The 12837-nt window shown below is 38.6% G+C and overlaps 1 protein-coding gene across 1 annotated transcript in view; it reads left to right on the top strand.

The window, feature by feature from the left end:
• The window catches only part of ENTPD1 (ectonucleoside triphosphate diphosphohydrolase 1), an 89510-nt gene extending 82243 nt beyond the window's left edge, over positions 1 to 7267 (top strand). The window contains exons 8-10 of the mRNA XM_040992408.1: positions 2429 to 2539; positions 4388 to 4525; positions 5567 to 7267. Of these exons, the coding sequence (XP_040848342.1) occupies positions 2429 to 2539; positions 4388 to 4525; positions 5567 to 5773 (456 nt within the window). The 3' untranslated portion in view covers positions 5774 to 7267. The remainder of the gene's footprint in view (positions 1 to 2428; positions 2540 to 4387; positions 4526 to 5566) is intronic.
• Positions 7268 to 12837: the final 5570 nt, after the last annotated feature.

Genomic DNA, 12837 nt, shown 5'->3' with positions numbered 1-12837 from the left:
TTTAGGATTTCTTTTCCTCACACATAATAATGAGTCAAGGTAAATAATTCAGAGTTATTTCTTTGTCTAAACAATGTCATGATTTGAGATCAACTTCTCTATTGTTTTCTCTCCCTTTTCACGGTGCTCCTCTAGCAGCTACTGATTCAAGTATAATCTCCACATGCAAAATGAAAGCAGGAAAAAAACAACACAGAGGTTTTTCTGCATTGCATCTCTCCCATTTTGCAGAAGTGCCAAATGACATCTTTTCAAATCCTGTCGCCCAGAATTTGCTTAAATGTACATCTCCAAACCAGCCCATGATAATGGGAAATGGGTTAATGTGGCTGATTTTGACTGATTATTAGTCACCTTCTGGGGAGTCTTTCCTAGGTACATTGCTTCCTTTTCGCTGGGATTTGGAGTAGGCACCCTTTCCCTTTTTTATTACTCAAGAATAAATTTAAAAATCTGACCAAAAGCAAAAGAGATTGTCTCATGACTCAAATTTCAAATTTTTTATCTGGAGACCAAGCATTATTACAGTCATAATTTTACAGTGTTTTGCAAAATTGAGCAATCTGCCAAGTACCAGTTATTGACTAACAATCAAGGCTATTTCCAAAAATTCATGGGAAAATGTAATTAAAACAAAAATTAATTTTGTGCAAAAAAGTTTTGATATCCATATATAGTTTATTCATAATACAAAGTTCCACTAACATTTAAAATATTCTTCATAAAACTAAGTTCTTTTACTCTAAAATGATATCTTGACTACATTTTCTATGAAATTTGTCATATACCAATTACCCTTCATAGTCTTCCTCCTTTTTCAGAAAATAGGTCAGTAAGTATGGAATGAGGTTAAATTTCTCTTCAATGATCCCTGCAAGAGTTCTTGCAAACTCTGTCACTGTAGAGACAGCACAGACCTGTCAGTAATCAGGCCAGATTTAATTCATGGATTTCTCTGAACTCCAGAAGGGAGCCCACACATGCACAACCAACTGATTTTTGACAAAAGAACTGAAAATAATCAGGGAAAATGGTTGGTCTTTTCAACAAATTCTTTTGGCACAATTGGATAGCAGCCTACAGAAGTAAGAAGCCCCACCCATCACCTTACACAAAAATCAGCTCTAAGTGGATCAAGGACCTAAAATTGTACCCGGAAACCATCAAACGATTAGAAACACTTTACAGGATATAGGCATTGGCAAAGCTTGTTATGAATGTCAGCAAAAGCATTGACAGTCAAAGCCAAAATAAATAAATGGGACTGCATCAAACCTAAGAAGCTTCTGTACAGCAAAGGGAACAATCAAAAAAAAAATTCGAAAAAACAACCATCATAATGGGAGAAAATCTGCACATTACACAACCGATAGGAACTAATATCTAGGATTTACAAAGGGCTTCAGAAACTCAACATTGCTCAAAGGGAAAATCCTGGAAATCAAGAGAATATCCCGAATGAATTAACATTGCTCTGTACCAGGTCCCCAGTAGACTTTGAGAGATTTTTGCAACAAACTGTTGAGTAAGAAAAGCAAATGGGCTGATACTGCAGCATAGTGCGTTAAGCCACTACTTGCAGGGCCAATATCCATTTGGTACTGGTTCCAGTCCTGGTTACTCCACTTCCCATCCAGATCCCTGCTAATGTGTCTGGGACAGAAGTAGAAGATGACCCAAATGCTTGGGCCCCTGCACCCATGTGGGAAACCTGAAGAAGCTCCTGGATCCTGGCTTTAGCCTGGCCCAGCCCCAGTCATTATGGCCATCTAGGGAGTGAACCAGGAGATGGAAGACTCTGTCTGTTTCTCCCCTTCACTGTAACTCTGCCTTCAAACAAATAAAAATGTATATTAAAAAAGCAAGAAATAGGGTTGCAGGAATTTGACTTAGTAAATAAGACTCACTTGGGAAACCAGAGTGCCTGGGTTCAAGTACTATCTCTGCTTCTGATTCCAGCTTTGTCCTGATAAACACTCTTGGATGTAGCAGATCATGGCTCAAGTAGCTGGGTCCCTGCCTCACATGGGGGAGACCTGGTAAAATACACCTCCAAAGTAGGCCTGCCATGATGTGCAGTAAGCCCATTTCTACTGGGGGTAGTGGAAGAATAGATAACTCTTAATACTTTTGTATAAAATTTCTTCATTTTTTTAAAAGTTAGTATATAACATATGGTTTAAAAAATGGTATTATAACCTACCCATCAACTCTATTACTGTCTTACTCTCACAGTGTAACTGAGACAGGTAACTGCCAAATGGCTTAGAAATGTATGTCAGTAGTAATGACTTATTTTCCAGGAAGAAAACAGGCTTACAGTCTGAAATATCTGATTTCCAGGTACCTGCACCAGGGTGTGGCCTGTAGGAGAGCAGGGAATACTACTTTGTTCAACATAACTTGAAACTTTAATTCTTTCTTATAGGCATTTTCAGCTTTTTACTTTGTGATGAATTTTTTAAACTTGACATCAAAATCCTCTTTGGAAAATGTGAAGCAGAAAATGGAAAGTTTCTGCTCTACACCATGGGATGAGGTAAGAGGCTGTATATAGCAGCTATCATGAAAAGTAAGAGTCTGTTCATCAGTTCATGCTGGTTTGATGAAGATCCAGCAAATGCGTTACACAAGTCCAGATATTTGACATAAGAAATGAATTTGGAAGCATTCCTTGATGGCTTGGCATAAAGCAGCATAAATAAGGTCTTACTTTTCCCACCTAGTATGAAGTGTAACAGCAGGTAGCCGGTCAGCAGTTCAGCTTTGTCTCAACCACTGCTGCCTCAGTTCCATTGTTATGACTATTTGCACATGAACACAGGGTGATTGCTATGTCTTTAGGCATGCTTCCATGTTCAAGGTCAGAAGAGCGGTAGGACCGGGACATCTAAGCCTTTCTGTAAGAAAAGCTGTCCTAGAAACCCCTCAGCAGTCTTTACTTTAATTTCATTGGCCGGAATTGACTGGGAAAGAAAAAATACAGAATTTTATGATTGGCTTAGAACCTCGTAAACATACTTCATGGACTATACACCCACTCCCCTACAGGCAGTTCTTTAATGAGAATTCTACTGACAAGGAAGGTAAGTAATTAACAGTAACTGGCACAGACACGATTGTGGTAAACCTTTCTTCATTGTACAAGCCCAAGATATGTTTCTATAAATTAGAAAGAAGAAAATGTGTTTTTTAAAATTATTTGTTTTTTATTGGGAAGTTAGATTTACAGAGAGAAGGAGAAACAGAAAGATCTTCCTCCCTCTGGTTCACTCTCCAAGTAGCTGCAATGGCCAGAGTGGAGCCGATCTGAAGCCAGGAGCCAGAAGTTTCTTCCAGGTCTCTCACATGGGTGCAGGGGCCTAAGGCTATGGGCCATCCTCACCAGGCCACAGGAGGGAGCCGAAAGGGAGGCAAAGCAGCCAGGATACAAACTGGCACCCATATGAGATCCCCAGTGCATGCAAGGTGAGGACTTTAACCACTAGGCTACTGCACTGGGCTCCAAAAAAGAAATGGAAAGAAATGTCTTTCTCAGAAGCAAAGGAATAGAGCAGCAGCTAACTCTGGACTGAACTAGACATGCTCTGTCCTGTTTTTCTCTGAAGAAGGGCAGGATCAGCAAGCAGGGCAGATTGTAGTCATCTGGGTATACAATGACAATCAACAAAGACAGGTAAGGGCAAGGAGTGATAGGCGGCTTTTGATATCTTCAGTACAAAATAAGATGTGCAAACACATGAGGGACTCAACATTTAGTGTAACTCATATGCATTAAAAAAGAGGAGGTCAAGTAAAGGCAGAAAATAGGTGAGATGTTGACATTTTAGCAGTTAAGTGCCTAACTGTGTCCTAGAGGTGTGACCATAATTTTACTATGTGTGAGTCTCACATATGAAAGTGCAGATTCTAAGTTGGTAGTTCCTGGATGAGAGCTCACAAGCGCCTAGGGATGATGGTGTTGCCAGTCCAGGGATTCAGTGGAGGGGCCGAGGCTTTGGTGATGCTATGTAAACATTTTCATGGACTTTAATATGTGACTGTGAAATTCCAAGCTTAGAGGATAGAAATGGGAATGAAAAATCTGGTACTTCTAAACTATTAGCCCACAGGGACTCTTTTTTTCCCCTTCTTGAAGTACTGATCAACAACTCAAAACCCTAGAGAGAAAAGCTACCCAAAGAGACCCTACACTGTATACCCTGCAGCCAAAGGGAGAGTGACACCCACTCTCCAAGCCCTCTGGGTGAGGCCAGCCCAGAGGTCCTTGTGCGCCCGGGAGGGGGTGGGGTGGGGGCTTTCTCCTTTTATCAGGGCCTACGGGAACACAGAGCTGTGGAGAGGCACCTGTTGCACAAGTATGAGATTTCCTTCATTTCACTTCCAGATAAAGATATCTTTTGATGGAGTAAAGGCAAAATACCTGAGTGAATACTGCTTTTCTGGCGTCTATATCTTGTCCCTCCTTCTGCAAGGCTATAATTTCACAGCCAGTTCCTGGAAGAACATTCATTTCATGGGCAAGGTAAACTTTTGGTACTTGTTGGGTTGAGGGAAGTATGATGAAAGGTTTGAAAGAGATGAGAGGCAACCTGACTGAAGTTTTGGCCTGATGTTCTGTTTTACTGTTCATCATTAACTCAACCTAGCATTCTGTGGCAATCCCCCTGAGTATGCTGACCAGCTGTAGGCATCCTCTTAAGAGGGGAAACTATACTTACAATTGTGCATTTCTACTATAGAACAGTGACTAATTCTTTATAAAAGTTTATAGTATTTTAGTAGACACAGTGATTCAACAATATGATTTAATAATTGTTTCTTGTCATGGGGCAGAGCTTTGTTGGTTGTTGCTGCAAGGTTGACCAGCTTGAAAGCTCTGTGTGAAGCAGGTGACCAAGTGGCCTTGAAAGAGGCTTAGATGAGGAGCCCTGAAGCAGCCTCACTGGTTCATAGCACCACCTGCAGGTAGCCATGAAAACAGAAACATTTTTATGAGCTGCGTGACTTGCACTTGATTAAACATATCAACAGCAGTATTTCCTCTACCTTTTCAAACCCATGTCCACTAATGGCAAAAACAACAACAACAAAAAAACTATTCCCCTTTTTAAATGTGGTGACTTCAACACATATGAATTGGAGTAAAAGGCTATAATAATCCAGAGAATATCCGTATTTATCATACAATTTTTATTCCTTCATCTTTTTGCGGGCCTCCCATCACTATACGCTCTATTCCTCTTCCCCATCTCCAGATTTATACAAACAAGAAAACAAGAATGCAAACTGAAAGATCTCTCGGAACTAAATTCTTCTATGTGGGGAATCAGTCACCAAATTCTTTTCTTAATTTTGGGAATGCGGAGGAGGGGACGTCTCATTCTTAGAAAATCACTTGATCTATTTTGTCCCACAACCCCATTCCTAGTTTAGAATAAAATACAGTCCATTTAGAGAACTGAATGTAGTGCCATCTTCTTGCTGGTTACCCCATGTTAAGTACAGGTTTGTGTGAAAAAATCTCCATGGCCCACAAATAGCAGACTTTCCCGTCTCTTTGCAGATTGATGACAGTGATGCTGGATGGACTTTGGGCTACATGCTGAACCTAACCAACATGATCCCAGCTGAGTACCCAGTTTCCAAGCCTTTCTCACATTCCACCTACGTCTTCCTCATGGTTCTCTTCTCCTTGATCCTGGTTGCAGTGATCGTCACAGCACTGTTTATCTTTCACAAGCCTTCGTCCTTCTGGAAGGAAATGATATAACAGAAGCAGTTGAAACCTGGTGGATGAAGTGGGGAAAAAAAAACTTGCCCAGGGAGCATTTCCCTCCCCTGTGTGGTATACAAGGTCAGTCCTGCTCACCAGAGCTGGTCCTGACAAGCATGATGCATCCCAGGGTTTTGTGGAAGCCTTTCCTTGGAGGCATCCACTGCTCTCTGCCTCTACGACTGCTTGGCCAACACTTCCTTTTTGTGAGCCTCTTCTCCCAGTTATTACCTTTCTTTTTTTCCACTTTGTGCTTGTGGAGGTGTGACCTGCTGTATTTCATGATCTTTGGTTTATAAAAAACAAAAACAAAAATGATATTGACTTTCTCAGGAAGAACTGAGAGTCCTGAATGCCATGCCTCAAAGTTGAATGTTAAGAGAAGAATCCCAGTTCTGGTTCCATTGTACTGTTAAGAATCCCCTTTTCTTTCCTGCTTTCTGTTTAACAAAGCTGTACAATGCCCTTGGAGAGGCCAGACACAAATCCCATTCCCAGCCTGCCCTTTGGGTAGGGCAGTTTTCTAGAGTAGGCAAAATCTGTGCTGAAGCCAAAGAGTTTTGCAAGAAAATTTATGTGTTTGTGCAGTTAATACAATCCTCATACCAATCTGAGACAGGGATGTGAATAAATCACATTCCTGGGTGATGCCAAAATGCTACAGAGTAGAACACTCAGACCAGAGATTTTTCTTTAAAAAGTAGACACACCTATAGGCATTCAGGTATCAAGGTACACTGCATAGTAGGTATATACATGTCAGGAAGAAAAACAATTACAACTCAGGGACAGAAAAATACATTCTCCAGTATATCTATTCAGGGTCATATTTTTGTTATGGGGAAAGCACATAATGTAAAACTCACCATTTTAACATTCAATTCACTACAACTCAGTGACATTTAGCACATTTACAGTGTTCTGGCTGTGAGAAGAGGCTGTTGGCCCCAGCTAGGCTGAAACCTCAAACCTTTTGACTAATAGTTTTGTTTGATAACAAAGATGACACATTGATTTTAAAGCCATGACACATCTCACTGTCCCAGGGTTAAGTTTGGTGACAGAGAAGTTATCAGTGTGGAGCGGTGTGCTTTTCCCAGCATGATATCCAATCTGAAAGTGTTGTCTGGATGGACTTTACTTACTCCATGGGATATTTTTGTGGGAGAAGTAGCGACTGTGGGCATTATTAAGGAAACATGAAAACATTCATTTAAGGACCACTGCAAGTTAGCTGTTGGGAAGAATTGAATGATGATGTATATTCTACCCTTGCCCCACACTGTGTCCCTCTTTGGATCCGGGCACTGACTATTTAGCAGATAGGAGAGGAAAAACTGTCACCAACTAGAAGTGCAAGGTCCCTGTCGTTTGAATCATCAAACACAACTTAATAAAGCTGTGGACAGACAGGAACTTTTCTGTTACAACTGATTTTGCTGGACCTTGACTGGAAATGAGAAGCTGAATTCAGACAGGTTCAATCCTCTTTCTAGAGGTGTCTGGCTATTCAAGGTGCCATGCTTTGTGCTCAACTTGAATTCATTAGTTTTCTCATAGAATCTTCACAATGATTTGAGGAAAGCAGTATTTATCACCCTTACTGCCCATGGAAGAGCTCACATTCAAGTTTGTGTCTTTTATTCCAAGCCTAATGGCTTTTCTTTCTTAAACACTTTCCCTCCAAACATGAGGTTGTAATTTGCAAGTTCGCTTCAGAGCATAGATCTTTTGATTCCATTAGTTTCAAAGTCAAAGTCCTTCTTCTCCCGACAATGCCAGATGTTTAAGATATTTAGGACCGAAACTCCACTTGTCAAAATTTGAAATAATGGAGACAATCAGTAGTATAACCCAATATCAGTTCTGTTGAAGAGAAGACTAAGGCCATTCTGAATAGGGCAGACCAAATGAAGATAGATTATTACCAGCTGATTCTTTGTTGTTGTTGTTGTTATTGAAAGTCAGATAGACAGAGAGGAAGATCTTCCATCTGCTGATTCATTCGCCAAGTGACTGCAATGGCCGGTGCTGTACCGATCCGAACCCAGGAACCCAGAGCCTCTTCTGGGTCTCCCACACGGGTGCAGGGTCCCAAAGCATTGGGCTGTCCTCAACTGTTTTCCCAGGCCACAAGCAGGGAGCTGGATGGGAAGTGAAGCTGCTGGTGCCCATATGAGATCCTGGCACATGTAAGACAAGGACTTTAGCCGCTAGGCTACCACTCTGGGCCCTTCCAGCTGATTCTAATATCTGGATAGCTGCTGCTTCTGATTACCAGTCTTCCCTGGACTTTTACCTAGAACTTGAGATGTGGTTCTGGTAACTCGGTTTGTTTGTAAGGAAGAATTTCTTTTTTCTAGGAACACACAATGGCTGGAGGAGGCGGGAGGCAGAGTCAGAGAAATGATTACTTCTGTAGGCAAAAGAAAAAAAAACCTTCTTGCTAATATAAAATGCAATAAAAATATGTTTTAGGAGTCTACTTCATGTTATTCACAAGTCAAGGTCTCTCCAAGAAACAAATAGCTGGGCAATTCTACCTCAGGTTGTAAGTCTGCATAAAGCCTGCTCTCTGCATCCTTCATCTTCCTTGTTCAATGACTGGTAGGGACTCACAAGCGTGAGAGAAACAAGAATGTCTGTCAAGGCATGCCTCTTTCACTCACATTCTGCTGACCAAAACAAGTCTTACCACCATGCTTGATAACAACAAGTGAGACAATGGTAAAGAGCATGGATGACTGGTAAAGACAATGGTATAAAGAACATGAAGCATGAAACACAGTGATTCAGTCTTTCAAAGTGTCTCATTAACTTAATATCAAGCTTGTTTCATGTAAGTTACAGTTTACTTGCAAAGGAATGCTCTCTTTATTAAAAAAGCCATACTTCTGAGGCTTTATGAGTTGAAATTTCTTTCCATAGACTTTATCAGGAAACACTAGAAGCTCCCAAATTAGCCTCATATTCTAAACTTGCAGATTTCCTAAGCAACCACATACCTGTTTCTTTTTCTTAGTTTGTATGTTTACAACAACATATACCTAGAACACATTAAGTCAGTTGAGTGGTTAACACATTACTTAAGAAACTCACATTCCCTATTAGGGTAACTGAGTTCAAGTCAGATTCCAGCACTGGGAGACAGCAGGTAAAATGGCTCAAGTGACTCTTCTTTGAGAGACCCTGTGTCCTGGCTACTAGTTTCAGCCTGACCCTGTGTAACCCCTTCAGGACATTTGGGAAGTGAAACAGGAGTGCTTTTTATTTTTTCTTTCTTTTTATTCTATGTAAGTATCTATTTTTATGCCTCATGAATAAATAAATAAGTAAACAAACAAATAAATGGAAACATCTGAACAGAATCTCACCCCTGGGTATTGACCTGACTCAACTTGAGAGGTTATATCTACAGAAAGCCTTGCACCTGAGTGTTTATATTGGGTTTCGTCACAACTGCCAAAGCTTAAAACAACCAGGACACATTTCAGCAAGTTAATGGCAGTAACCAAGAAATGCTTCCCTGGGTGAATGGGTGGATACACTGCACTGTGCCCAGACAATGGAATATTAGCAATAAAAAGAAATGAACTATCAAATCATAAAAACATGTGAAGGGAACTTAAAATGTATCTTACTAACAAAGAAGGCTAAATGCTGTATGATTCCATCTATATAACATATGGAAAAGGCAAAATTATGTAAACATTAAAAAATAGTGATTGTCATGGGTAAGAGAAGAGGAAAGGAGGGATGAATAAACAGAACAGAGGCATTATGAATGACTGTATAATTATGGATATGTGCCACTGTCCATTTCAATACATAGAATGTATAACATCAAAATCAAGCATTAAAGCAAACTACAGACTCTGGATGGTAATAATTTGACAGTATAGGTTCACCAACTCTGGGATGTATCACTACTCTGGGATAGGATGCTGGTAGTACAAGTGTGGGCAGGTTCAGGAGCTTTCTGAATTTTCCAACCAATTTTGCTGTAACCTTAAAACTTGTCTAAAAAAATTAAAGTCTTTTTTTTAAAATAAAATATATGAATATTAAATCAATCCTAAATATCTTCATACACAGAAAACATAAGTGTAGGCGAGTTTTAAAAGGCAAATACTTTTAAATACCACGTAATTTTAATTTTATACAAGATACATCATAATGTGAAAGTTGAAGAAATGCTCTACAACTCATGTGATGAATACAGCTTAATCTTGATAATAAAGTTCATGAAAAGTAACTGACTACTCTCACATTCAGTTGGACACCATCAACCAATTCTTATTGTCACTGGTTACAGGACTTTGGTGCTTTCCCTTTGTTTTCATTAGCATGACCTTTTTTTCTCCAGGGAATGACATTCCCAGGCAAATAGCTTTCTGATTCTTTATTACAGAGATTTCCTGGAGGACTCTGCAAATCTTCAGTGGTAAATATCAACAGTCAGCTTATATGCTAGGAACTGTTGTGGCCTTCCTTGTGTTTCCACCAACCCATAACTAAGGTATCTCAAAATTTATCCAGTCCTAATCAGGTGCATTCATTTAGAAAGACTTGCCTCAAACCAAACTTCCTGTTCAATAAATTCTGACCTATCCTCCCTGTCTTCTGGGACACTATTAACTTTTGTATATGTAGTGTTTCCTTATTGCTATAAGGCAGCGGTCTCACCAGATTATAGCTGTGTCTCAAAAGGCAGAGTTGATAATATATTAGGAGCTAGCTTTTAGTATTTCTTCAAGAGAGCACAAAAAGGAAAACTGTAGGTCACTTTTACTCATAAAGATGCAACAGTTCTCTCTTTTTTAAAAAGATTTATTTATTTTTATTTCAAAGACAGATTTACAGAGAAGAGAGACAGAGGGAAAGATCTTCTGTCCATTGGTTCAATTCCTAAGTAACTACAATGGGCCAGAGCTAAGCTGATCTGAAGCCAGGGAGCTTTTCCAGGTCTCCCACCTGACTGCAGGGTCCCAAGACTTTGAGCCATCCTCTACTGTTTTCCCAGGACACAAGCAGGGAGCTGGATGGGAAGTGGAACAGCTGGGATGAACCAGTGCCAATATGGAGACCCAACACATGCAAACCAAGGATTTAGCCACCAAAACATCATAACAGGCCCAAAGATGCAAAAATTTCAAACAAGATCTTACATATCTAAATTCAGATGCTCCTTTAGTTCAGAAGATTTTATGTCTCAATAAAATCACAATACACTGAAAATGCTGTTCAGTTGAAAATGTGTTTGATACACCTGGCTTGCTGAACATCACAGCTCTGCAACATAGTGCATTGGTGTCATAACTGACTGGGAGCTGAAGCAGCATACAGGGGTCTTCAAAAAGTTCATGGAAAATGAGAGTTTTCTAAAACCACATGGATGTCAAAAATTTTGCACAAAAATAAACATTTAATACCATCTTGATGAACTTTTTGAAGCACCTTATTAAAAAATGTACAAGAATTAACACATTAAAGTTAAGAACTGATACATCTTGTATTTTAAAATTGTCATCATAGAAAGAGAACAGATTTCATGTTATTTCATAGGTACAATTCAAAGACAATCATACGACCCTCTCACAATCCCCCTTCTTCCTTTTTACAAATTATGCAAAACATATTAATTTTGCAATATTATTCAAAATATAATATAATAAAGCACAAGCTTAATACATTATAAATCATGATTTTCAATAAGTAAAAAGTAGATAGGCCACAGACTTGGTATAACCTTTTTGAGGTATATGCCAATATTTCAATAAGGCTTTATTAAAAAAAAAACCCAGAACTAATAAATTAACTAAAATGACTGAAACTTAGCAAAATTAATCAGCAGTACCAAGCCAGGAAAACAAATGAATCTCCTTGGTGAAGGAAGTTTGAAAACTTTATGGCTAAGGGGAGAGTGCATGATCTGTTTGTTAATACAGAGTATTTGATAATGTAACCCTTAAAGTTTCATTAATATTCCAGAATATATTTAATTACATTAAAATTCCCTTGTCAAGAAAATATAACTAAAATTTTTCTTAGAAGTCATTTTAATCAATTAGTGTAATTAGAAATGCATCATTTGTTTCACATTTGATGCTGTGAATAACATGTTCCTATCGACCCCTATAACATGACTAATGCATCTCTTGCTTTTTTATTAGGTCTTCCTTCCCCTGCTGAGAGTTGGCAATCTTGTATTCTAGAAACACTCTGTCTGAGCTTAAGTTTTTCATTGTTTATAAAGACAATAGTGGGATTTCCTAAATATTTCAGACGATTAAAGAGGTACTGAAACCATGTTACTAATCATTTTTTTATTTCTCCTCATTATGTGACAACTATAGTAGTAATTTAAAAATAGGTTCTGAACCATATATATACATATTAAAAAAACAGGGAAGACATTATTTGGAGAGTAATAGTTGAGGTAAACCAAGTGAAATTGCCAAGTTAACAAATATTGTAATTTTTTTGTTTTTAATATTGGCATTGCATTACATATGTGTATAAACATCCCACAATTTATTTAATTACTTAAATTAATGATCATTTGGATGCAATTTTTAGTATAATAAATACATCAGTGGACATATTGTACATATATGTTTACAAATAACTCTGTTTACTATAGACCACCAAACATATATTCAGCCTTGAAAAGCCTGTATAAGCTTTCAAGTTTTTTCTAGTCGAAGCCAATGCACACACCAAAAACAGTAAGATGTACTTCACTTTAGGCTTCCTGTTTTCAAAGAACATTATTTCTTAGTTAATGTAAAAATACTGTTATGTTTTTATGTGCTCTGCAAGTGTCAGCATTTTAGAAATGCTGAAAGTACTCAACTAATAAAATAATCAGCTGTCATTTTTCATTTTCTGAGTGCTTTACTCCTATTTTCCTCAAATCAATTTTTCTTAAAATGAGAGACACTGACACTCTGTATCGTAAGTAGATATCTTTGACAATGTCTTTTAAAACAAAGTGCTCAAGCAAAATATGCTAATAGAATGTTTAGGTGTCCTACAATGAGTGTTGCTAAATGATACCT

The sequence above is a fragment of the Ochotona curzoniae genome, unplaced genomic scaffold, assembly GCF_017591425.1.
Source record: "Ochotona curzoniae isolate NIBS_2020 unplaced genomic scaffold, NIBS_Ocur_1.0 contig_66, whole genome shotgun sequence".
Lineage (NCBI taxonomy): Eukaryota > Metazoa > Chordata > Mammalia > Lagomorpha > Ochotonidae > Ochotona > Ochotona curzoniae.
Note: the sequence above shows the minus strand (reverse complement) of the source record. Positions and strands in the feature narration are given on the sequence as shown.